The sequence below is a fragment of the Carettochelys insculpta genome, chromosome 3, assembly GCF_033958435.1.
Source record: "Carettochelys insculpta isolate YL-2023 chromosome 3, ASM3395843v1, whole genome shotgun sequence".
Lineage (NCBI taxonomy): Eukaryota > Metazoa > Chordata > Testudines > Carettochelyidae > Carettochelys > Carettochelys insculpta.
In genome coordinates this window covers 193,487,838-193,514,837 of record NC_134139.1, presented here as the reverse complement: position 1 = coordinate 193,514,837, position 27,000 = coordinate 193,487,838, and the positions used below count along the sequence as shown (strand labels likewise).

Sequence of the window (27,000 nt, the reverse complement as noted above, 5' to 3'; positions counted from 1 at the left end):
TCAAGCAGAAGAGACAGGAGGACCTGCTCAGAGCTGAGCTCCAGTTGTCGCTACTGATGGGAGCCGCATGCTGGTGCCCAGCCTGGAGGCGAGGGGAGTCAGTAGTGGCAGCCAAAGATTGGCTCTGAGAGGCACCTTCCCTCCCGACTATGGCCAGCTGGAGGCAGTGGCTCCCAGCTCCTCCACTCCCAGGCAAATCCCAGGGCCAGTGGTGGGGTGAGGAGCCTGGGCAAGGAGGGGGAAGGTTCTGGCCTGGTCAGGGAGTTGAACAGCCAGCCCAGGCCTTCCCAGGGCCTCCCCTCACTCAGCCTCTGTCCACCACCTCCCCCTTACTGGCCCTGGAACACGCCTGGGAGGGCAGGAGCTGGGGGCAGCTGCCACCAACAGCCCATGGAGGGGAGGGCCTGGACTAGATGACCTCCTGAGGTCCCTTCCAGCCCTATGATTCTGTGATTCTCTCAGAGCTGAGCTCCAGCTGCCACATTTGACTGTCCCCCCACCACCTACAGCAACCTCCCCCATGCCTTCCTGGGCAGCTGATAAACACATACACACAAACACACACATGCGCACGCACGCACACACACGTACACGCACACGGAGCTATGACACATTTTGCTCTTCAATGACCGTCAAAAATCTGGATACTAAAGCATAAATAACTAACATTAGGGAGGCAATGTGGTCTAATGGTTAGCAGTAGACTATTTACCCCACCACCATCTCCATGTCAAGGTTAAATTCAGTTCCATCTAAGGAACAGAAGTTTGTTGGAAAACCCAAGAGTAGCAATCCACATTCTGAGACAACAGGTCCCCAACATAAACAGCCTTTGTATTAGTGTGCAATGCTTGAAGCACAATCATTACTTCACCACAAGAGAGCACTCCAGCAATACAAAACTACACATTGCCTGCAAACAGTTTGACGATTAACTCTGTACTCAATGTTGTGTGCGCACTTGGGAGCCAAAGCATCCAGAGAGCATTTAAATCAATAATGATAGTGATTTAAAATGGATTTTTCTAGTGAGGAAGGTGCATGACCAAGGACAGGCAGAATGGAAAAGATAACTCTCAAAAGCATCTCTTGTGTGAAGGCAAACACGTGGGAACAGAATTCTCTAAGCTCCAGGAAAGAAATCACCACAATAAGCATACCATGCAGCTCATTTTTTCTACTTCTCAAACAAACGGGCTTCCAATTCTTAGGGGGATCATTCTCCCCACTCTTAGCTGACCCACCAGGAGCAGTAACAGCAATATTATAATATCAGAACAATCTTCCCATCAAAAAGAGCTTTAAGCACTGTGGAAATGAAGCCATCTTTGGCTGAATGTAGTAACCTTTATAGCACAGTAGGGCAGAAGGAAGGGAAATTTTGGCCAATTGCATGGGAAGTTAACACCCATGTGGAAGAGAAATGGTGCCCATTTTTCAAAAACATCCTACACAAAAAAAACTATGCACTATAATAGACTACACAGAACTCAGTCTCTCTACTCCCAGCAGGGTGAAGGCTAGATTAACTCTAGTGGGGTTTGAACCTGTAATTCCAAGAAATTTATGTAGGCTATAGCTGGTGGCTAGGCGCTAAGCTGCTCCCTCTAACTAATTTAAGAATGAGGAGGAGTGGTAAAAAAGATCATCTAGAACACAAGATCTATTCTATAAAGCTGAATCTATACAGCTGCTGAATTTTTTCTGGTAACCATCCCATTTTCAAATCACTTCAGAAGTGTCCCTCTTCCCAGCACCCTGAAGAATGCTGAAATTATGAAGGAAAACTACCTCTTCAGAACCTTCTGCAGTGACAAATACAGTTGCAATTTAGTGAGGCAATTCTGCTTTCATGGTGACAGCAGGCTGGTATAAAAGCCTTTGGGATGCACTGTCACACAACAGACTTCCACTGAGCAAACAGGAAATACTCATAAGCTACGGTTTACACTGCCCCATTCTGTCGACGGAAGTCACTGTCAGAAGAAATTTCCCGACAAAACTTCTGTGGACAAAGTGCAGCCACACATAAAAGCCAATCAGAAGAGTGCTCTGCTCTGTCCACAGATCAGCCAGACTGTCCAGCTGCTCTCAACAAAATGCACCCAGAAGCACACAGCAGAAAGGGCTGCCCACTGTTGTGGATGCCCTGTCTGTCGAGAGAATTCCTACCCCCCCAGCCCCTCTGAGCATTCACACAGCCTTTTTGTCGACAGAATCTGTCAACAGCAGTGTTATGCCTCATGGCTGAGAGACAGAATGCTGTCGGCAAAAGTGCTGTGTATTGTTGACAAACTGCCAACAAAACACATTTTGTGTGTGGACTTTCCAGTTTTGTAGACAAAACCAGGGTTTGGTCCGCAAAATTTGCTGGTGTAACTGTAGCCCTGCTATACAAGGGTGTGTCTATATTGCAAAAACAAAAGTGCTTTTGTTAATCCAGCTGCCTCATAGTCTACAAGATAACAAGCTAATATGATGGCAGAAGCGCTTAACTGTGATATTTTTGGTGTCATGGGAGCTTTTCAATAGTGGCCCTGACTTGATTGACCCAAGCTGACTGAAGAAAGCACTTTTCTTTGCTGCACAGACAGTGCCTTCAAGGTTCCCTTGAGGTCCACCTCAGCTTCTGCTAATTGCCTTTGCTGTCATGTTAATCAGAAGCAGACATGGTCCTGAACCATGAATTTCAGATGCATATTTCAAAATGTTCAAAGATCAGGAGTATTCAAAGCCAGCAACTGGCTTTCAGCCCATCTCCAATTCATTAGAAATCAAGACAATATAGAGATTTTAGCTTCAACACACTGCCGCTGTTAAACTATACCTCAAGCTACCACCAGCCATGACGTATTTGATGTCAAGAAAAAATTGACGATGCTTAAACAGCTAGATTCAGGGAAGAAGTGCAGCCAATGCCCAAGGCTCATCTACAAGCATTGTTTCACCTAAGGCTCCCCGGTTTCTTCCTTTCTAAGGACTTGAAGTGCCTTCAGTCAAACTTTAGAGTCAGGAGTCAATGTGAACTTTCTCTGCTGCTTGCTCTCAGTAGTTTAAAAAGCTCAGGCAGGCATCTTAGCTCAACCATGGGAACCTGTGCTAAATTAGGCTTCTTTCCTCTGGGATTGCTAAGACGCTAACAGCTCATTTATTTCTTTTACTTTGTGGATGCTTGCAGGAAGTGGGGACAGCAAAGTTGTAGGAAGGTCATCATTTTGGTCCCCAGGAGTTCATGCTGTATTTTCACCCCCAGTTCAGAGCTAAGCTAGAGCTGGATCCAAATCTCAGATAGCATAGACCTTGAACAGACGATCGATCAGAACTGAATCTGAAACTTTCTGTTCAGGTTTATCACTGTGAGACAGGCACACAGTGGAAGCTGTTTAGACTCTGGGGCAAGTGTTCTTCTTGTCTTTGCTTACTAACCCATCTCTCAGAGATTTGTCTGAAAAACTTAAGAGTTTGCTTGAAGTCATACAAATAAAAGTTTTAAATTAATTCAGAAATCAGGTAAACTTCAGCTGGTGCCAGTTGCCAGTTTCTATTACGAAAGTTTGGAATGGTTCCTGAAGCAGCTGCTACTCATATGTAAAATGCCCCACATCCCAGATTTTCATAATGGTTTACTTACAGAAATCCCACAGGCTGCACTCTTCTTGCCAAACTGCTGTAGAAACCACTGCCAGAATGGAATGCTCACCGCTGCTGATACCTATCAATGATGGAAAAATATTTGCACAGTACTGACTAGGTCTAGGATCATCTCCAGAGGCTGCAGTGACAGCCTACACAGTTCTATGGGAAGGATTGGACTGAGGAAGAACTCAGGGTTTCCTGCTCTCTCCACCAATAACAACTAAGTATCACAGAAATTACAGATGGAAAAGGAAAAATCATCTAGTCCTTCTCATTTCACAGCAGAATTGCCCCATACAGATACACTGAACACCAAATAACAGAGGAGTAGTTGAGTTAGTCTGTATCTTCAAAAACCATAAGAGTCCTGCAGCACCTTATAGACTAACAGATATTTTGGAGCATAAGTGTTTGTGGGCAAAGACCCACTTTGTCAGATGCATGAGTGGGGATTCCAGAGCAGGGTTCAAATTTATAGGCTCATGAAAAGGAAGGAGCCCCAGTCAAGAAGAGGGCCAGAGTTGACAAGGTAAATTCAGTCATGGAGGATGTGGCCCATTATCAGCAACTAATGTGGAGGTGTGAACATCAACAGAGGAGAAACAAGGTCAATTCAGTCAGGGAGGACCTGGCCCATTATCAGTAGATAACATGGAGGTATGAACATGAAGAGAGGAGATTTTGTAATTGGCCAGACACTCCCAGTCTCTGTACAATCCTTGGTTCATGGTGTCATATTTGAGAATGAATTGTAGCTCTGCAGTTTCTCTTTGGAGTCTGTTTATGAAGGCTTTTTGTTGAAGAATGGCTACTTTAACATCTGTTACTGAGTGTCTAGAGAGACTGAAGTGTTCTCCTACAGATTTTTCTATGTTACCATTCCTGATATCTGATTTGTGTCCATTTATTCCTTTACATTAGAATCGCAGAATTATAGAATACTAGGACTGGAAGGGACCTCGAGAGGCCTTTGAGTCCACCCCACTGCCCCAATGGCAGGACCAAGTACTGTCTAAACCATCCCTGATAGACATCTATCTAACCTGTTCTTAAATATCTCCAGAGATGGAGATTCCACAACCTCCCTTGGCAATTTATTCCACTGTTTGACTACCCTGACAGTTAGGAACTTTTTCCTAATGTCCAACCTAGACCTCCCTGGCTGCAGTTTAAGTCCATTGCCTCTTTTTCTGTCCTCAGAGGCCAAGAAGAACAAGTTTTCTCCCTCCTCCTTAAGACACCCTTTTAGATACCTGAAAACCGCTATCATGTCTCCTCTCAATCTTCCCTTTTCCAAACTAAACAAAACCAATTCTTTCAGCCTTTCTTCATAGGTCACATTCTCTAGACTTTTAATCATTCTTGTTGCTCTTTTCTGGACCCTCCCTAATTTCTCCGCATCTTTCTTGAACTGTGATGCCCAGAACTGGACACAATACTCCAGCTGAGGCCTAATCAGTGCACAGTAGAGCGGAAGAATGACTTCTCGTGTCTTGTTCACAACACACCTGTTAATGCATCCCAGAATCATGTTTGCTTTTTTTTGCAACAGCATCATACTGTTGACTCATATTTAGCTTGTGGTCCACTATAACCCCTAGATCCCTTTCTGCTGTAGTCATTCCTAGACAGTCTCTCCCCACTCTGTATGTGTGAAACTGATTATTCCTTCCCAAGTGGAGCACTTTGCATTTGTCCTTATTAAACTTCATCCTGTTTACCTCAGACCATTTCTCCAATTTATCCAGATCATTTTGAATTATGACCCTATCCTCCAAAGCAGTTGCAACCCCTCCCAGCTTGGTATCATCTGCAAATTTAATAAGCGTACTTTCTATGCCAATATCTAAATCATTGATGAAGATATTGAACAGAAACGGTCCTAACACTGACCGCTGCGGAACCCCACTTGTTATACTTTTCCAGCAGGATTGAGAACCATTAACAACCACTCTCTGGGTACGGTTATCCAGCCAGTTATGCACCCACCTTACAGTAGCCTCATCTAAATTGTATTTGCCTAGTTTTTTTTATAAGAATATCATGTGAGACCATATCAAATGCTTTACTAAAGTCTAGGTATACCACATCTACCCTCCTCCCCATCCAGAAGGCTCGTTATCCTATCAAAGAAAGCTATTAGATTAGTTTGACATGATTTGTTCTTTACAAATCCATGCTGGCTGTTCCCTATCACCTTACCACCTTCCAAGTGCTTGCAGATGATTTCTTTAATTACCTGCTCCATTATCTTTCCTGGCACAGAAATTAAGCTCACTGGCCTGTAGTTTCCCGGGTTATTCTTATTCCTCCTTTTATAGATGGACACTACATTTGCCCTTTTCCAGACTTCTGGAATCTCTCCTGTCTCCCATGATTTTCCAGAGATGATAGATAAAGGCTCACATACCTCCTCTATCAGCTCCTTGAGTATTCTAGGATGCATTTCGTCAGGCCCTGGTGACTTGCAGACATCTAATTTTCCTATGTGATTTTTAACTTGTTTTCTTTTTTTATTTCAGCTTCTAACCCTACCCCTTTCCCACTAGCATTCACTATGTTGGGCATTCCTGCATCAGACTTCTCAGTGAAGACCGAAACAAAGAAATCATTAAGCATCTCTGCCATTTCCACGTTCCCTGTTACTGTTTCTCCCTCCTCACTGAGCAATGGCCCTACCATGTCCCTGGTCTTCCTCTTCTTTCTAATATATTTATAAAAAGCCTTCTTGTTTTCCTTTATGCCTGTAGCTAGTTTGACCTCATTTTGTGCCTTTGCCTTTCTAATCTTGCTCCTGCATTCTTGTGTTGTTTGCCTATATTCATCCGTTGTAATTTGTCCTTGTTTCCATTTTTTATACGATTGCTTTTTTATTTTGAGATCATGCAAGATCTCCTGGTTAAGCCAAGGTGGTCTTTTGCCATATTTTCTATCTTTGCTACGCAGTGGGATAGCTTGCTTTTGGGCCCTTAATAATGTCCCCTTGAAAAGCTGCCAACTGTCCTCAGCTGTTTTTCCCCTCAGTTTTGCTTCCCATGGGACCTTACCTACCAGCTCTCTGAGTTTACCAGAATCTGCCTTCCTGAAATCCATTATCTCTATTTTGCTGTTTTCCCTTCTGCCCTTCCTTAGAATTGTGAACTCTATGATTTCATGATAACTTTCACCCAAGCTGCCTTCCACTGTCAAGTTCTCTACCAATTCCTCCCTATTTGTTAAAATCAAATCTAGAACAGCTTCCCCCAGTAGCTTTTTCAACCTTTTGGAATAAAAAATTGTCTCCAATACAATCCAAGAACTTACTGGATAGTCTATGCCCTGCTGTATTAGTTTCCCAACATATATCTGGATAGTTGAAGTCCCCCATCACCACCAAATCTGGGGCCCTGCATGACTTTGTTTGTTGTTTAAAAAAAGCCTCATCCACCTCTTCCACCTGGGTAGGCGGCCTGGAGTCGACTCCTAGCAGGACATCACCCTTGTTTTTTACACCTCTTAGTCTAACCCAGAGACTCTCAACACATCCACCTCCAACATCCATCTCCACCTCAGTCCAAGTGTGTATATTTTTAATATATAAGGCAACACCTCCCCACTTTATTCCCTGTCTATCCTTCCTAAGCAGGCTGTACCCTTCAATACCAACATTCCAATCATGTGTATTACCCCACCAAGTTTCCGTGATGCCAACGATGTCATACTTGTATTTATTTATTAGCACTTCCAGTTCTTCCTGCTTATTACCCATATTTCTTGCATTTGTATATAGGCATCTAAGATATTGATTTGATCTTGCCTCCCTGTTTTGCCCTGACCCTCTTTTTACTCTGACATTGTTGCCCATACTGCCTCCCATTTGTGACCCATCTCCCAGGTTTCCATGTTCTCCACTTACCTGTGGGCTTTGCTCCCCTGCCCCCATCGAACCTAGTTTCAAGCCCTCCTCACCAGACTGACCAGTTTGGCCAACACATATGGTAGAGCAGCATTGCTGGCACATGATGGCATATATTATATTAGTAGACATGCAAGGGAATGAGCCCCTGATGGTGTGGTTGATGTGGTCAGGGCCTCTGATGGTATTGCTAGTATATATATATGTGAAAAGAGCTGGCACCAAGGTTTGTTGCAGGGATTGGTTACTGAGTTAGAGTTACTGTCGTGTGGAGTATAGCTGCTGGTGAGAATTTGTTTCAGGTTGGCAGGCTGTCTGTAAGCGAGGACTGGCCTGTCTCCCAAGGTCTGTGAGAGTGAGGGATTGTTGTCCAGGATGGGTTGTAGATCACTGATGATGTGCTGGAGAGGTTTTAGCTGAGGGCTGTATGTGATGGCCAATGGTGTTCTGTTATTTTCCTTGTTAGGACTGTCTTGTAGCAGGTGGCTTCTTGGTACACGCCTGGCTCTGTCAATCTGTTTCTTCACTTCCTTAGGTGTGTATTGTACTTTTAGGAAAGCTTGGTAAAGGTCTTGTAAATGTTTATTTCTGACTGAGGGATTGGAGCAAATGTGGCTGTACCTTAGTGCTTGGCTGTATACCATGGATTGTGTGGTGTGCCCTGGATGGAAGCTGGACACATGGAGACAAGCAGAGCGGTCTGTGGGTTTCTGGTACAGGGTAGTGTTTACGTGACCATCACTTATTTCAACAGTAGTGTCCAGGAAGTGGCTCTCTTGTATGGACTGGTTCAGGTTGAGGTTGATAGTAGGATGGAAACTGTTGAAATCATGGTGGCACTCTTCAAGAGCCTCCTTCCCATGGGTCCAGATGATGAAGATGTTATCAATGTAGGGCAAGCAGAGGAGGGGCGCTAGGGAATGACAGCTGAGGAAGCATTGTTCCAGGTCACCTACAAAAATGTTGGCATACTGTGGGGCCATGCAGGTGCCCATAGAGTTGCCACTGTTTTGAAGGTATAAATTGTCCTCAAATCTGAAACAGTCGTGGGTGAGGACAAAGTCACAAAGCTCCACTACCATTTGTGCCTTGGCCTAATGAGGAATAATGTTCCTAATAGCTTGAAGTCCATCTCCATATGGGGGTGTAAAGGGCTTTACATCCATGGTGGCCAGGATGGTGTTTTCAGGAAGGTCACCAAAGAATTGTAGTTTCCTAAGGAAGTCAGTGGTATTGCAAAGAAAGCTGGCAGTGCCGGTGGCACAGGGTCTGAGTAGAGAGTCCACATATCCAGACAATCCTGTAGTGAAAGAGCCAATGCCCGAGATGATGGGGCATCTGGGATTCCCAGGTTTATGGATCTTGGGTAGTATATAGAATAAACCTCGTGGGGTTCTAGAGGTGTGTCCATGTAGATTTGTTCTTCTGTTTTTGTAGGGAAGGTCTTGAGCGGGTGGTGTCATTTCTTTGTATACTACTCAATAGGATCATAGGACAGTGGCTCGTAGAATGTGGTATTGGAGGGATACACGGAGAGATTTAAAAAATGCTCAGCTGATTAGCAGAGAACCTACAGCCACCAGCATGCGTTTCTACTGGTGGTGCACATCCACACATGCCTCACTGCACATAATAAAATGTACTCGACCCATGCATGGAAAATATTAAGGGAATACTGCTGACCACCTTTTCCTATCCATTCGTACTATAAATCAAGTGTTATTATTATGATCTGAAGCAAAGGAGAAGGAGGATAGGTAGTGGGATACAGAGGGGAGCACATATTTTCAAGAATGCTGATTACAGAAGGAAGGTAAACTTTCTGCAAGTGCTGGACCCTGTGTATGGCTCACTAAACAAGCAGCACTCATGATGCAGAAGGTGCAAAAACTTCTCTTGTACTAGCTGTAAGAATGCTGACCCAAAGGATGTGTTATTACATAGGCTTCATTTGCATGCAGGGGACTGATCTAGATGATCTCGTGAGGTTCCTTCCAGTCCTACACTTCTATGATCAGCTGAAGGGGCTTGCATCAAGACACAAGTGTCTTGCAAGGATATGTGCGACACAAGGTGACTTTACATGTACACAGGAGGGGCACTTCCTGAACAGAAGCCACTGAAGCACCTTTGTTCTGGTGGAGTTGGCTTTTGCTGCACCGGCTGGAGGTGCATGAAATAAACGGTAACACAGGAATGGGGAACCTGCAACCCGTGGCCCAGATCTGGCTGGAGGCTTGCTTTGATCTGGGTAGTAACTCATTGCATAGACACCTCAACAGCCAGAAGGTGCTAGCAATGCGTATCAGAGAAGTAGCCTTGTTAGTCTGTATCTTCAAAAAGAACATGAAGTCCTGCAGCACGTTATAGACTAACAGATATTTGGGAGCATAAGCTTTCATGGGTAAAGAGCCACTTCATCTCATGCATCTGATGAAGCGAGTCTTTGCCCACGAAAGCTTATGCTCCCAAATATGTTAGTCTATAAGGTGCCACAGGACTTCTTTGTTGTTTTAGCAATATGTAGTCATTTAACCGGGGCGGGTCAGGTGCAAGCTGTTCCACTGGACAACACCCTCTGTCAAAGAAACAACATTCACCCCTGCTTCTCCCTCCTCCCCATGAAAAAAATCCCTCAGATCTTTCAGAGCAACTCACCAAGATGGTCACCACTAAATACTGGAAATGATTGTGAAGATTGGCTGCATGGGTGCAAAACAGGACAAAATTGCTCTGCTCAAGCTGTGAGATGAAGACAACAGTAGTCACAAAAACAAAAGACCAAAAAGAATGTTATTCCATCTTCTGCTCCCCACTAAAATAAAATAAAACAAAATAAAAAATCCAAGCCACTTTAATTCAGGAGTAACTCCTCTTAAGACAGTGGAGTAATGTCAAGGCAAAGCTGGGGTAAAGTGACAGAAGGATCAGGCCCTGAATGTAGCAAACTAGTGGACTGCACTGTGGAAGACTAGTTTATACAAAGGGGAAAGGAGTACATTTGCAAACTTGGAGACTGGCTACTGTAACTACAGTAGGGTTGCAACATTTGGGAGGGTTTGGTGTTCAGAACCCTTGCGAATGTTGATTTTCATGATTACAGGGGGCTCAGAGACCCAGGGAAGCAGCGGCTGCTGGCACTCCCAGCCCCAGGGAAGCAGCGTTTGCAAATAATCAAATTTGTGAATGTTGCACTCACAAATGTCGCAACCTTGCTGTAGATAATTACAGACAAGCAGTTTTCTGACAAAGGCTGCACACCCCTGTCACAGACTGCCTTTTAGACACCAGCACCATGACTCTTTTAATAGAAGCTGTGACTCCTAAGCAACTTACTCTCCTCCTCAACTGAAATTAATCACAACAACCCTGTGACGTGCAGTAACTGATTTGAAGCAGCTTGATGATGTTGCTTATACTGTACATGGGCCGTGGTTCAAGATCAGCAATCCCCACCCATTTGGACAGAGTTTGGGTTGGATGTTCCAGTACCTGTCTGTTACATAAATATGTGAGTCAAAAAAATTATCAGCCAGGATTTTGAGAGTTAAGGACAGGGCTTGGAATGGAAGACCTGGTCCAGGCCATCTCTGGTTATTCTGGGAAGGTGGAGAAGGCCTCAAGAAGAATAGGTTTCTTACATGGAAGCTTTACGAATGACTGTTCCTTTGAGGGCCAAGAGATTAACAACAGCTTTTTTATTTATGTACCAATTAGGCCAAGTGTCCATGGGGAGATTTCGAACTCCTCTGCCTTACTCTGTGCCTTCTGCTACTTGTGCCACAGGCTGCTGTGCACTCATTTCAGATGTGGAAAAATGCCACACTGGGATCAAATCCATCAGAACTATCTCCCCACTTGTTCAACATCTGTCCCCAATCCAAAGCAGACCCCACGTCTTTGAGACCTGAGAATGCAAGATTGGCCAAGGCTGCACCTCCTCCTCCTCCCTGGGTGCTGTAAGTAGGTCACAAAACCACTCCACAGGAATCACTTCAGACACAATTAAAACACAGTTGCATATGGAAAAGAATGGGGCTTTGGTTTAATGCAGCACACACTACAGAACAGCTTTGGGAGAAGAGAGAAAACATTTTCTAGATGGTTGACTCTAGGGGATTTCAGATTAGAAGAATATAATGAGCCAAACTGGCCTTTTAATGTAAAAAGCCACAGAATATTTAATTAGGCTGCATCGAGACTGCTGAGAACTGTGGGTAAAAGATATGCAAATTGCGCGCTATATTTGCCTATCTCTTGCCGACAGTTCTGTCGGGAGAGGCTTTCCTGACTTTCGACCCATCCATATGGGACCAAATTTCAGGAAAACCCCCTTCTGCTGACATCTCCCTTCTCCTTCATGGGACAAGGAAGACAGGGACATCAGCAGAACACTCCCAATGTGACAAGATTCTATCGAGAGACCTACGGTCTCCTGATGGAAGCCTACAGTCTAGACGTCAGGGACTTAGATTTTATTTCTTATTTGAAAGACATCATCTCCAGCACTGCAATGCCCGTTAGCGTGACACAGGATCTCCATATTAACTCGGAGGAGGGAAAACACAATCTACCAAATCAATAGCTCTCCTTGCAAGTTTGGGGTTTATACATTCCGGCTGCTGCGGACTCTGTCATGCTGTCGATGGAACAAGTCTGATGCACAGACTCGCAAAGACTGGCATTACCTGAATGGCTGTAGAGATGAGAAGGAACGAAGCTGTAAGCTTCAAGTATGGGCCATGCTTCATTGTGAGTCTCAGTCCCTTAAAGAAAGGAATTGCTTTGTCTGAATTGAAGGCGTAAGGATCTACAAGGGGTGGAATACATAAAATACTGTCATGTTTTCCAAAGTTAAAGAGGAAAAGAATCACTTTGAAATCCAGACATAGCTGAATTTAACTTACCGTCTCTCTCCTTTACTCCAGTGAAAAGGATGATTGTGCCGAATAGATACACCCCTCCTATCACTCCTGCTGCAATCATGTAGACATCTCTCTTTAAAAGAAAAGATCCCTATTACAGATTAGGCCAGTGAAAGCCTGATTGCACTGCTCTGGCTCCACATACCTCAACTGACAACTACACTGAGGAAAGCAAAGTCATAGATCCCCAGATAGATTTTGGCCGCTGTAAGACAAGATTTACATACAAAAGAGTGGGGATTGTCTCTTGTTAGAATATAAGCCTGCTGATTATTTGACCAGAGGAAGCTAAGATTTTATAAAGGGCAGAGTGATATTTGCCAGAGCTCAGCAGAAACTATGACCATTATGGGAAACCCTGACTCCCTCAAATTAGACCTAATTCTGAGTGGACCTTGACAATATTTTTGGAAAAACAAAACCAGCCTTGCTTTTACCATCTAATATTTATCTGAAATACTAGCAGACCCCAATCCCAGTGCTGCTGAGCATCTGCATCTTCCAATTAAGCCAACTTTGGTTAACGCTTAACTTGTAATGAAAGAGGTGCTGGGTCCAAACTGAGCTTATTACATTCCTAATGGATGAAGCAAACCCAGAAGTGCTGGGGCTATAATTTGCCAGATCTAGAGGCAACATGGGTTTGCCCCAGCACACATCAAGCACTGGCAATGGTAGGGTAACAATTGCCTTTGCTATGTACCTTGAAATCACATTTCTAACAGCACCGTTTCTGGGCCTGGGCTAAGACAAAGTCAAAAGTGACTAATGATTTTGGATACCTCAGTAGTCTGTCAGATACAGGCAGCACGTGTCAGATGGCTTGGAGGTTTTGCAAATGAGACTAATCTAGCTACAGGCTTTGTGGTCAGCATATTACAACCAATATGTCTTCATACTCTACAGGAGAGGCCTTAATACAGATGTAAAATTAGTTAATACAATTACAGGTTGAATCTCTCTCAGCACCCCTGAGACCCAACTGGTACTGGACAAGAGAATTTGCTGGATCGCAGGAGGTCAATGTTTTCTAGCACATTACCAACACTTCCATTGCTTACTGGGCTCTTAGAAGACATTGGGGGTAAATTACAGCTAATAACAGCACAGAATACTGAGAGCCAGGACAGGTGGCTGTAAGTAAACTTTATGGGACCACAGGAAACTTGGCCATACCAGGTGGTCATCCAGCTAACTAAAATCTTGCTGGATTATGAGTTTGCTGGATAAGAGTGTTCAGTATTAGAGAAATTCAACCTCTATTATAATTTATCTCAGAGAAGCAGCCATGTTAGTTTGTAGCTTCACAAAAAATAAGTGGTTGCATAGCTCCTTAAAGATTAACAAATTGATTTGTTAGGTAATAAACTTTTGAAAACACATAACCTAATAAATTAATTTGTTAGTCTTTAAAGTGCTACAGGACTGCTTGTTTTTATTATGATTTGTGTGTGTCGTGTTCCAACCTCGATTTCACCTTTGCTGAATTTTAGGTTGTTTACAATTGCTTTTATACACTGATGCTTGGAGAACATAAAGCTCATATTCTTACTTTTTTGGTAGCTCGTATTTATTTAATTAAATTAAAACTGAATGTTCAAACTAATTAAGGAATTAACTAATTCCTAGGAAATCTGCTGTCTCAACCAAAAGACAAGCACAACACATTTCAGATTATTCTCTACAGATGGGTTGCCAATTAGTTGTGCACCCACCCCACAGCAGGTTTGTGAAGGCCAGGGTCCAGAAACTTTTCTGAGGTGGAGTGCCAAAATTTGACCTTTTGACCTCCACTCTGAGTGCCAGTGATACTTTCTAAAGTCGCTAAGGTTGTGTCCATACACCAAGATATCTCAAAACAACAGTTATTTCGAAAGAATTTTGACAGTGTCCAAACGACACACACACTATTTTGAAATAAAATTGAAATAGCCAGTGCATTATTCCGATTCCAGTAAACCTCATTCCATGTTTTCCAAACTATTTCAAAATAGTTGCTGTTAAGACATGGAATAGTGCTATTTTGAAATAAGCCATCATGGGTTCCAATAGCACTATTTCAAAATAGTGTGATGGACCCAGAAATGGGTGCTACTTCAAAATGCATTTTGTATGTGGAGATGTTATTTTGAAATACAATATTTCAAAATAGCTATTTAGAAATATCTTATTTCGGAATAGCTCTGCCATGTAGATGTAGCCTAACAGTCCTACTTATAACAACTTCATTAATAAATAAATTAAGATGCAGAACTTTACTGTTTAGGGGGTGCTTTTTTGTTAACCCACAGGCAGCATGGCTTTGAGCAAGCTCCCAGCTGCATGGGGAAGGAGGGATAGGGCTGAACTCCTGCATCGTGTGCCAATGAAAATCAGCTCCCATGCCAAGGTTTGCTGACCCTGGTCTAGGCTATATTTCTATATTTTGTTTATAAGAAAGTCATGTGAGATAGCAACAAAACCTCACTAATGTTGCTTGAGAAAAGCAGTAAATTTGATTTAAGCATATTTACCTTGCATATTTTGACACTATCGAATGTTGACAATTTGTGTTTTAACAGTTACGGCACTTTAAGTTTTTGAATCTCAAAGTCCACAGAAATCAAATTACTGTCTGACCCCCAGCAATCCCTCTCCCACTAATTTCTTGAAATTATGAAAATTTAAATTAATTAAAATAGAAAAAAACAATGAAAAAGCCATAAATAGTGCAACTGTGAATGTTTAAACTGATAAAAGCAGAAAAAATGATTTACATAAACATTGATGTTATCCACCCAAACCATCAAAAAGTAAGAATAAAATTCTGCCAAGTCTATAAATACACCTCAAATGGTAGGTTGCAAATCTAAGAAAAGGGGCGGTGATAGACTTCATTTGGTCCTGGGCAACATGGAGGAGGAGGCTTGGGTCTGGGCCCAGAAAAGGGGTGGGGCCTCAGGAGAGTGGGCAGGGTTAGGGGTAGCCACCTCTTAAGGACTGACTGAACCATGCCACACATGCTCACCCAGTTAGCCCTTAGCTCTGCCTGGAGCATATCATATAGGGATCGAGCAGCAATGTAAGGGCCCCAAAGTCCCAGGCCCTTTTAAATCACTGGGCCCCAGGGCAACTGCCCCCTTTGCCCACCTCTGTCAGCAGCCCTCTCTAGGAACCATTTGGTCAAAACAAACAAACAAAAAAACAAAACAAAAACCATCAACCAATAATAGCATCTTCTTGAAGAACAGGCCACATCCCCCATGTACAAGATAAAAATTTGGTACAGGCATGATCTTGGTCTCAAAAAACCTTTGTAAGATATTTATGTTTTAGAAAGAGCCATAGTTGTACACATGAATGTAAGACTATTCTTTATTTGGGAGAAGGAGTTAGTCTATAGTTTGGAAAACACATCCTAAGTGCAAGTCATAAAAGTGAGCCATCTTTTCCCTTCCTCATCCAAAACAGAAAATCTTTCATTGTTAACCCCTCACCAAAAAATTCTAGAAATATCCTAATCAAAACTGATTTCTTTTATAAAACTCTCACATGTCCATTCTTTAAACTTCAAGGAGAACACTTATGGCTAGGAAATGTTTGACAGAAGACATTGGTTAGTTCTGACTCATCTTTGACTCTCTTCTCTTGATAGGGAAAAGCCTCGTTGACCCTGAACTGTTTAAGGGTCATATGCTTCCTTTCAGATGCATATTTGCAAATATTTTGTGTCTAAACACTAGTTCTTCAAATAACTTCCTGAGACCACCGTTATGTGACTTTTGTTTTATGTATGAATAAAACAAGGTAATTTGAATGAGACACATGGCTCCATTAATTTTCCTGCAGGGGGTCCATGAAGTTAACCCCAGAGTTGCTGCTTTGAAAATGTATTCTGTCCAGTGGGGCTAAAAGCTGTGACTGATTGATTTTGCTAATTAGGCATCTATTTTAGACACCAAGCTAGTCTTCAGGGGAGAGAGAAGGTGGTCGTACACCTTCTCACTGTCTAAGTCTCAACATGTTCACCAAGGTCCTCCGCATAATTTGGTTGCTGTGCCAAGAAACAATTAGAAAGAGACCAGGGCTTTTTCAAAATGCAACACCCATCTTGGTTCTGACGTCACCAACTTCCAGCATGTCAGCCCTGCGTATGTCCCACAGGAGTGTGTGCTGTAACACCTCTGATACCTCCCCAAGGGATTTCAGCATCCTTACTCCATGAGACGGGAAGCCTAAGGGCTCAGCAAGGTTGGAAACATTGCTCAAAGAGCTGGAAGACTCAGCAGCGTTTACTGTGAGATTAGTGGAGCAGCGATCAGAGGCATGGGCACTTGCCACAATCTGTCCATGGAGCGCAGCTCCAATCAACGTTCCGAGTACTTCCATAGTCATTCCTACAACAGAAAGCAGAAACCTATGTTAGAAGGTGATCTTATTACACCCGCAGTTACTGAGTCCGGCTGTTTCTTGAAGTAACTGACACAAACAATGTTCCTTTTACACAGAGAATAGTCACATATGGCCCCAACAAAACCTGAACATCCATTACAACTGGACAGCATCCCTTGATGGAGCTGAAATTCCATCTCCCATTCTCAGACCACTGCTGTATGACTATAGAACAGTGTTAATCAACCGTTTTTTTTTTTTCTGAAGTATCCCCAGATCTCTTTCATGTAATGGTATGCATACCACTGGCTGAGAAACATGGTTTTAAAGTAATCTGAGGTCTTGAAACAAGTGTCATTCAACCTTTCCAGATTACTGTACTCTTTTCAGGAGTCAGATTGTTTTACATACCACCAAGTTACATCAATGTCCAACAGGTCCATCAACAGCTATTGGCCAGGAAGGTAGGAATTGTGTCCCTAGCCTCTGTTTGTCAGAGGCTAGAAATGGATGACAGGAGAGGGATCACTTGATGATCACCTGTTCTGTTCACTCCCGCCGGGGCATCTGGCATTGGCCACTGTTGGAAAAACAGGATACCAGGCTAGATGGACCTTCGATCTTGCCCAGCATGGCCATTCTTATGGCACATGTCTATGGTTGGGACTAACATATTTTAAGGGACTATGGCTGAAATATAGCTTAAATACTGGCAGACATTCTCTGAGCACAGAACATGGTGCCAGAAGATCCGTGTTCTAATCCTAGGTCTGATATTGACTTTAGTAAGTCACTTCCCTTTCTGTACCCAGTATTTCTAACTGTAAATGGGATGGATATTTACCTGCCTCACAGTCACCCTGTCAATCTTAGCTGAAGTTTGCACAGAACATGATGTATATGCTAAGCTTTGCTATCTAATGACTCTCCTGTGACTGTGCTCCAGACTTTTGGAACTGCATGCAAGCGACTACGCTAACTGCACATGAATATTAGATCCCTTTCTTTTTGTTTTGGGGTTGTTACTCACAGCAGCTTCTAGTATTACTCCCCCAACAATCCAAAAGCTCCAGGGCACATAAATGCTCTTTTTTCCCCAGTTTCTCTCTGGTAGGAAATGCCTTATGTGAATTAACCAGCTTGTTTTCCCATCTTGTGGAAGGAGTCATCTCCACCACAGAGACAAGTATCTTAAAAGCAGCACTATTCTGAGGAGCTAGAGAATGATAAATCTACTATATCTCAAAGCTACACAAAAGGCCTCCAGAGAGACTGAGTCAATCAGCTCTCACATTTTATAATGCCTTGTTGCTTAGTTCATCACTTCTTAAACTGTGCTTGACGGACTATCACTGACTCCAAGTAATGTATAACCAGTATAGCCACAGCATCTTCTTTCCCCCTAAACTGGGTTGCTTAGCCAGTACTGACTTGAAGTGTGCTGTGCTGAACAGGTATATGACATGTAGGAGTCTCATTGCTGGAGCTCTTCAAACTGGATTCAGTTTCCAAACATGCATGACTTAAAGAGCTACTTCCTGACGTCTCTAAAGAACATTTTGGTTTCAAATAGTAGTAGTAGTAGGCATCCTTCAGTCTGCATAGACTATGGATCACACCCTTTATAGTTTCAATTGAGAACTTCATTTACAGCGTCTACTGTGACTATGAAGGCCCACACGAGAGTGACAGTCCTTGCTGCATCTCTTGCAGATGTGGTGGGTGTCTGGCAAGTCCTTATTGTGCTTTCTGTGCGCTCGCTTCTCCTCTGTTAGCTGTCTGATCCTCATCTTGCCCTTCTGAAGGCCCTTGTGTAACCCCTGCCTCCATCTGCTACGGTCGTCTGCTAGTTCTTCCCAGTTGTCCAGCTCGATGTCTACCTCTCTGAGGTCTCTCTTGCAGACATCTTTGTAATGCAACTGGGGGCGTCCGGGAGGTCTTTTGCCAGAGGCTAGCTCACCATACAGGATGTCTTTTGGAATCCTTCCATCATTCATCCTGTGGACATGGCCAAGCCAGCGGAGCCAACGCTGCCTGAGGAGGGTGTGCATGGTTGGGATTCCAGCTTGCTCAAGGATAGCTGTGTTGGTCCCTCTGCCCTTCCATGATATTTCAAGGATGCGCCTGAGGCAGCGCAAGTGGAAGACTATCATACCTATCATACCGGGATATAAATTATATCGGAAAGACAGAACAGGTCGTGCGGGTGGCGGAGTGGTACTATATGTGAAGGATAATATAGAATCAAATGAAGTAAAAATCCTAAAGGAATCAAAATGTTCCATAGAATCATTATGGATAACAATTCATTCCTCTAATATGAATATGGCATTAGGAATATATTACCGACCACCTAACCAGGACAGTGATAGTGATGCTGAAATGATGAGGGAGATTAGAGAGGCTATCAAAATAAAAAACACAGTAATAATAGGAGATTTCAATTATCCCCATATTGATTGGGTGCATGTCACCTCAGGACGGGATTCAGAGATTAAATTTCTTGATGCCTTAAATGACTGCTTCTTGGAGCAGCTAGTACAGGAACCCACAAGGGGAGAGTCGATTCTCGATCTAGTCTTGACTGGAACGCAGGATCTGGTCCAAGAGGTAACTGTTACTGGACCGCTTGGAAATAGTGACCACAATATAATAACTTTTAATATTCCTGTGTTGGGAAGAACACCGCAGCGGTCAAACACTCTGGCATTTAATTTCAAAAAGGGGAATTACACTAAAATGAGGAAGCTAGTTAAACAGAAACTAAAAGGTAGAGTAATTAAACTAAAATCCCTGGAAGCTGCATGGAAACTGTTTAAAGACACCATACTAGAGGCCCAACTTAAATGTATACCCCAAATAAAAAAACACAGTAAGAGACCTAACAAAGAACCACCATGGCTAAACAGCCATGTTAAAAAGGCAGTGAGAGAGAAAAGGGCAGCTTTTAAAAAGTGGAAGTCAAATCCTAGTGAGGAAAATAGAAAGGAACATAAACACTCCCAAATTAACTGTCATAATGTAGTAAGAAAAGCCAAAAAAGAGTTTGAGGAACAGCTAGCCAAAAATTCAAAAAACAATAGTAAAATGTTTTTTAAATACATTAGAAGCAGGAAGCCTGCTAAAAAAGCAGTGGGGCCCTTGGATGATAAAGATATAAAAGGAGCGATCAAGGAAGACAGTGCCATTGCGGAGCGATTAAATGATTTCTTTGCTTCAGTCTTCACGGCTGAAGATGTTACAGAGGTTCCTAAATCTGAGCCAGCCTTTTTAGGCGACAAATCTGAGGAACTCACTCAGATTGAAGTGACATTAGAGGAGGTTTTGGAATTAATTGATAAGCTGAATAGTAACAAGTCTCCAGGACCAGATGGCATTCACCCAAGGGTTCTGAAAGAACTCAAATGTGAAATTGCGGAGTTATTAACAGTGGTTTGTAACCTATCCTTTAAATCCACTTTGGTACCAAATGACTGGAAGACGGCCAATATAACACCAATATTTAAAAAAGGCTCTAGAGGAGATCCTGGCAATTATAGACCGATAAGTTTAACATCAGTACCAGGTAAATTAGTAGAAACACTAGTAAAGAGTAAAATTGCAAGGCACGTAGAAGAGCACGAATTGTTGGGCAAAAGTCAGCATGGTTTCTGCAGAGGGAAGTCGTGTCTGTCTAATCTATTAGAATTCTTTGAAGGGGTTAATAAACATGCGGACAAGGGGCACCCAGTGGACATAATATACCTAGATTTCCAGAAAGCCTTTGACACGGTCCCACACCAAAGGCTTTTATGTAAATTAGGTGGTCATGGGATAGGAGGAAAGGTCCTTTCATGGATCAGGAATTGGTTAAAAGACAGAAAACAAAGGGTTGGAATAAATGGTAAATTTTCACAATGGAGGGGGGTAACTAGTGGTGTTCCCCAGGGCTCAGTCCTGGGACCGATCCTGTTCAACTTGTTCATCAATGATCTAGAAAATGAGGTAAGCAGTGAGGTGGCAAAGTTTGCAGATGACACCAAGTTGTTCAGGACAGTCAAAAGCAAAAGGGATTGTGAAGAACTACAAAAAGATCTCAGCAAACTGAGTGATTGGGCAGCAAAATGGCAAATGAAATTTAATGTGGGTAAGTGTAAGGTAATGCATGTTGGAAAAAATAACCCAAATTACACGTACTACATGATGGGGTCAAATTTAGCTACGACAGATCAGGAAAGGGATCTTGGAGTTATAGTGGATAGTTCTCTGAAGACATCCACGCAGTGTGCAGCGGCAGTTAGTAAGGCAAATAGGATGTTAGGAATTATTAAAAAAGGGATCGATAATAAGACAAAAGATATCATACTTCCCCTATATACAACTATGGTACGCCCACATCTCGAGTACTGCGTGCAGATGTGGTCTCCTCACCTCAAAAAAGATATATTGGCATTAGAAAAGGTTCAGAAAAGGGCGACTAAGATGATTAGGGGCTTGGAAAGGGTCCCATATGGGGAGAGGCTAGAGAGACTGGGACTTTTCAGTTTGGAAAAGAGGCGATTGAGGGGCGATATGATAGAGGTATATAAAATCATGAATGGTGTGGAGAAAGTGAATATAGAAAAATTATTTACCTTTTCCCATAATACAAGAACTAGGGGACACCAAATGAAATTGATGGGTAGTAGGTTCAAAACTAATAAAAGGAAATTTTTCTTCACACAGCGCACAGTCAACCTGTGGAACTCCTTGCCCGAGGAGGCTGTGAAGGCCAGGACTCTATTAGGGTTTAAAAAAGAGCTTGATAAATTTTTGCAGGTCAGGTCCATAAATGGCTATTAGCCAGGGATAAAGTATGGTGCCCTAGCCTTCATAACAAGGGCAGGAGATGGATGGCAGGAGATAAATCACTTGTCTTCTGTTCTCCTTCTCTGGGGCACCTGGCATTGGCCACCGTCGGCAGATGGGATGCTGGGCTTGATGGACCTTTGGTCTGACCCAGTATGGCCATTCTTATGTTCTTATGTTCTTAAGACGTTCAGCCTCTTTTCCTGGCGGGCATACAGGGTCCAAGCCTTATGGTTTCAAATATGTGTAATGAATGCTCCTGTTTAGGTTTAGATGAAGGACAGTGCAGAGATCAGGGCACTCCCCTGAAACTAGAGACCTGGTTTCAATTCCCCGCTTTGCTGCAGACTTCCTGTGTGAATGGAGGCAAGTCACAGCATCACTGTACCTCATTTCCCCATCTGTAAAATGGGGACATTAATACTTCTCTACTGCACAGGAGTGCTGTGAGGTACCTACATTAAAGTTTGGAGGTGCCCAGACACTGAAGTAATGGGAGCCAATACTTGAGAGAGACAGAGATGTTCCTGTTTTGAGCTTCCATTCTCCACATAGTGGAAGTTTCCAACAACTGCTGTTATCTTTTCAAACAGAGAGAACTTTGGAATGGAGGATGCGATGCTATAGACCACCTGACATATGTTTTCTCGGTTCACCAATGCCAGATTTCACTCCAGTTTTGACTGGCTGACCTAAAATGCTGGCTAGCTTAGATGCAAACATAAGTCTGATTAAAATAGTTGGTTGTAACCCAATCTAAATTTCAATCAGACATGCAGAGCTTCAAAAACTGCTGAGCATCTACTTCAATGAGCAACTACAGATGAATCACAGCAGTGTCTCATCATGTCTCTTCATTTGTAATTTCTGCAGTTAATAGTGATGAATGCTGCACCTAATGCATACAATAAGAAATGGATCTCATATTCATATGCTAGGGGGAGAGACCCAGAGGATGAAAAAGAAGAACTTTAAAACTGCCCTGAAAAAGACACAAAAATAACTGTGTCCTTATTTGTATAGGCCTGAATGGATAGCTGAAGACGTATAAAGGAGATATTGGAGGAGCAGCAACAGCAGCCATGCAGCAGATTGTTGTTTATAGAAGCCATCACCAAGTACAGGCAGATCTTTCGGCATGACTTTACCACCCCTCAGCTCCAGCCACCTGGGTGGGCACCTGGTTCGACAGCACTTTTACCTGGTCATGCTAGTCTGGGAGCATGCAAGCTTCTGAGCCCGATGCCTGCCTCAGTGAGTGGGGTTCAGGGCAGTACAACCATGCCAAAATGGTTCCTATGCTACTGGTTGCTATGACTGACAACCCAATGGTTCCAGCTACTGGTTCGTATGACTGACAACCTAATGTGCAGCTGCTTTTGCTGCTGTTGCTCCTGGCAGAGAGAACCTTCCAGGGTCCTTGACATCTGAATCCAAGGATCTAAATTTGATATCCACACAAGGCTCCACTTTTTTGCTCTTTATGGTGTATAAAGAAAGCTTGAAAGGGGATTTTAAGGGGTTTTCCTCTTTGGCTTCAAAATGAAAGGAATAGCACGTCTCGTCTTCTAAAAAGGTCTGTTGGAAAACCAGACAAGGTACTTGACCCTACCTCAGCAAGGGGGTCTGGACTAGAAGACATCTCACGGCCCCTCACAACCTTACATTTATGTGATTGTGACCAGCTGATTGTTTTAACATAGGTCTTTTTTGCAAACTATTTGATAGATGTTACAGCTGAATGGGTATAACCCAAATCAAAACAAGACTGGTAGTTTTTAGATAGTGACTTCACTTCTTGGTTCTATGATGTCATATTTACCAGCTCTCCTGTCACCCACAAAGTCTTCTATGAAAATACAGATTAGACAAATCCTGAATTTCTACTGTAAAATATCCAAATAAAGCAAAAGGAAAAAATGAGAGACTTTCAGGCCCTATTTAAATGTCATTATAAAAATAGCAAACACCTATTTTCCCCCACTGCAAACCACCATTAGTAATCATTATACACACAGCAACAACTGGCTCTAGAAAGCACTATAGATAAGAGAAATTTCTTGTGGCTAACTTATGTCCTGGGAGGAAGGTCTGTGGGTATTCTGATAAGCTAATACTTGTGAAAAGATGGAAATATTTTCCAGTCCCCTAAAAAAACCCTATGATGCTCCATTTTCCCATCAGAGCTCAATAACTCTTTGGGTTACACCAATGTCAAGTAAACTTCTCTCAGTAAAAATGGATTTCAACCAAATTCAGACAATCAGTGTAAAATAGAAGTCCATGTCAAACTCACGGTATGCTGTAGCTGAATCTCTCTCCTTCTGGTCTGGGCTGAGAAACATGGTGAGAGCAGAATACGGTACTTGGAATAACTGCACAAAGAACACCACATAGGAATGCATTACAGGGTAGCACACTCAATTCCTCTGACAGCCTGGCCCAAGAATTTTCTCCTCGACTCAGACTGTAAGATCTCTGGAGCAGGGACCATCTTTGTGCACTGTGTTTAAACAAAATCTAGCAGAAAGGGTACCTGTACTATGGTGACACAAATAATAAATAACTTACTCCGTACCCCTTCCCTCTGCTTTGTGCTCCTTCCTTCAATTTCTTCCTTAAAAAACATACTTCTTTCAGGGTGCCAAAATCCCTTTGGGACTGTCTTCACTAGGAACAAAGTCGTGTTGTTAACATAACTAACACGACGTAAAATCCAAGTGAACACATAGAATCATAGAATGCTAGGACTGGAAGGGACCTTGAGAGGTCATTGAGTCCAGCCCCCTGCCCTCATGGCAGGACCAAGTACTGTCTAGACCATCCCTGATAGACATTTATCTAACCTGTTCTTAAATATCTCCAGAGATGGAGATTCCACAACCTCCCTAGGTGTTTGTAGCTTTGATACAAGTTAGCAGGTTGCAATGCACCCGACAATAACCCAACCTGCTAACTTGTGTGGAAACGACAGATTGCCTTGTCTTCACTAGGATTTTACCTCCAGTTAGCTACCTCACACTAAGAACGCACCTCTTTTCTGGCAGAGGACATTGCCTAAGGTGATGTCTTCACAGCCAAGTGGTTTTGCATGCTTGTTTTACAGCAAGATAACTACAGCATGTTAATTAACCCAGCGTAAAATCATAGGAGCCAAAAGGCTCTGTAGTTTTTCTGTGATGTAGCTAGGTTGTCAGTACTACCGCCACTCCACTCCTGGCTCACCTGGCACAGCTACATTGTGGTAAATGCTACAGAGCTTTGTAACCACTAGCAGTTCCCCATAGGACAGTGTTAGTTACTGTGCTGTAAAACACATAGTTTACTGGCAATAAAACCACAACCTAAATATTTACCTTAAAGTTTAAACTAAAGCAGAAAAATCACTTCTAAATTTTGAAACATGCATGCTAACTATTCCAGCTCCAGTATTTATTCTTGTGACTGGTTACTCGGTTGCCTATTTAGATGGGAAATCCATCAAGGCAGTCACCTCATCTATATATGTATCTGCAGCACCTACTAAGCTTTCAGAGCGATGTAAGTAAATGTACATCAGCATCCTCCTTATAAATAATTTATTCCCATTAAAGGGAAAACAGAGTCACAGAGATTGGTCAGTGGTCTGCAACCAAAATAGCGAGCAGAGCCATTTTCTCAAGTTTGTTTAAAAAACCAAGACGTCATGAGCCGCAATGCACGTGGATACAAAAAAGTCCTTAATAAATAGTCAAACTGTACTTTTTATCACCCCTATTTTAAGAACAGTGCACATACGTTTGTATTAGTTAGAAAGTTATTACCCCCATCTCCAGACTTTACCTGCCTCAGCTCCCAAATCTGCCCCCCATGCCCAAGCTTTACCCTCCATCCTGCAAGTCTGCCCCCATCCCCAGGTTTAACCCCTTGAGCCCCAAACTGCCCCCTCCAATTACCAGGATTTACCTGCCTCAGATGCTCTGGGCACTGCCCACCTCCCTGGCTGCTGAGGTACAAGGGGGCAGCCCGGAGCTGGTGCCCAGCGCACCCCCCTGCCACAGTGCAGGTGGGTGGTGTGGTCCAGGTAGTGCTAGTGCTGGGTGCTGCAGCTGGTTGCTTCCAAACTGGCAGTGGTGCAGGGAAGTGGGGGGGCAAACAGCTGGTGGAAGAGCAGCTTCCTCTCTTCCCACTTTGTCTGCAACTCCCCACTGCAGCTGGAGCACAGCCTCCCACTCTCTCCCAGGCTGCTGCCACCAAGTGCAGCACCTGGTATGGGCTGCAGCAGCTGGGCAGTGCCGGCTAGGTGGCAGCCAGAGGAGGATGAGGGGCCCCTGGGCTGGAAGCAGAGGAAGCGGTGCTGGCCATGGCCGGTGTGAGCCAGCTGCTTTCTTCCCGTCTCCCCAGCATGGTCGGGGGGCCCCCACACGCAGCTCCTGATGGTGGCTGGTGGGCAGCATGCTGCTGGGGGAGCCGGGTTCATGCTCTGCTCCTCCACTGCCCCCTCCCCCAACCCACCTTGTGCTTCTTATGATGGTTCTGGCAAGGGAGCCCTGTGGCTTCCTCTTCTGAGGCTTCCTACTGCTGCTGACTCCACTTGCAGCTCTGGAGGCTGTCACTGCTTAAACAAAAAAATAAAACTCTGTTTTAACTGTGGGCTTTGTTTAAGTGGTGGCAGCCTCCAGAGCTGCAAGTGAGATCAGTGGTGACAGCACTCGGAGCCACAAGTGGCTCCTTAAAGAGCCACATGTGGCTCTGGAGCCACAGGTTGCCAACGCCTGGATTAAATCAATTGCTCAGATTCACAGAGCTGGTCTTCAGCTAAGCTGGTGAGAGAAATCAAAACCTCTTGACTCCCTGGTGTGTGCTTTAAACCAACAGGACTAACATTTGTCCACTTCTGTGATAAAGTGGGAAAGAACATATCTGGAAAGGACATATGCTGCCCTACTCATGCAAAGTTCACAGTTGCCTTGGTTCTATGTGGTAAATGGTGATGTTTTCTCCTGAGCCTAGCCCTGAATCATGGGTGATGCCAAGGAGGGAAGAAGGAAGCCAGAATGTCACATTCTGTTACCTTAGGTTCAATACAAATATGTGTTAAAGCTGAAATTACATACAGCATTTACAAGAGTGGCAGAGATTTTTTTTCCTTCAAAAGACAAGGAATAAAATTCCACCTCATTTAAACTCACTGCGTGTTTTTGAGTGACAGTCTGTCACCAAAGAACATAACAAAGGAGTATTTGCGCAGTTCCTACCAGAAACTGAAATACAGCAGACCCTTAAACTTCAACTGATCTGCATGAGTGACAGAAGTTCAAGTCACTAAGGGGCTTAAATGGCCTGCAGCCACATGACTACCAACTG

At 43.4% G+C, this 27,000-nt stretch overlaps 1 protein-coding gene across 1 annotated transcript in view; it reads right to left on the bottom strand.

The window, feature by feature from the left end:
* MFSD2B (MFSD2 lysolipid transporter B, sphingolipid) overlaps positions 1-27,000 on the bottom strand; it is a 62,755-nt gene that overhangs the window by 10,308 nt on the left and 25,447 nt on the right. Inside the window, exons 5-10 of the mRNA XM_074989148.1 lie at positions 23,951-24,029; positions 16,654-16,832; positions 12,439-12,529; positions 12,220-12,341; positions 10,190-10,273; positions 3,632-3,712 (exon numbers count right to left, since the gene is read on the bottom strand). Coding sequence (XP_074845249.1) covers positions 3,632-3,712; positions 10,190-10,273; positions 12,220-12,341; positions 12,439-12,529; positions 16,654-16,832; positions 23,951-24,029 — 636 coding nt within the window. The remainder of the gene's footprint in view (positions 1-3,631; positions 3,713-10,189; positions 10,274-12,219; positions 12,342-12,438; positions 12,530-16,653; positions 16,833-23,950; positions 24,030-27,000) is intronic.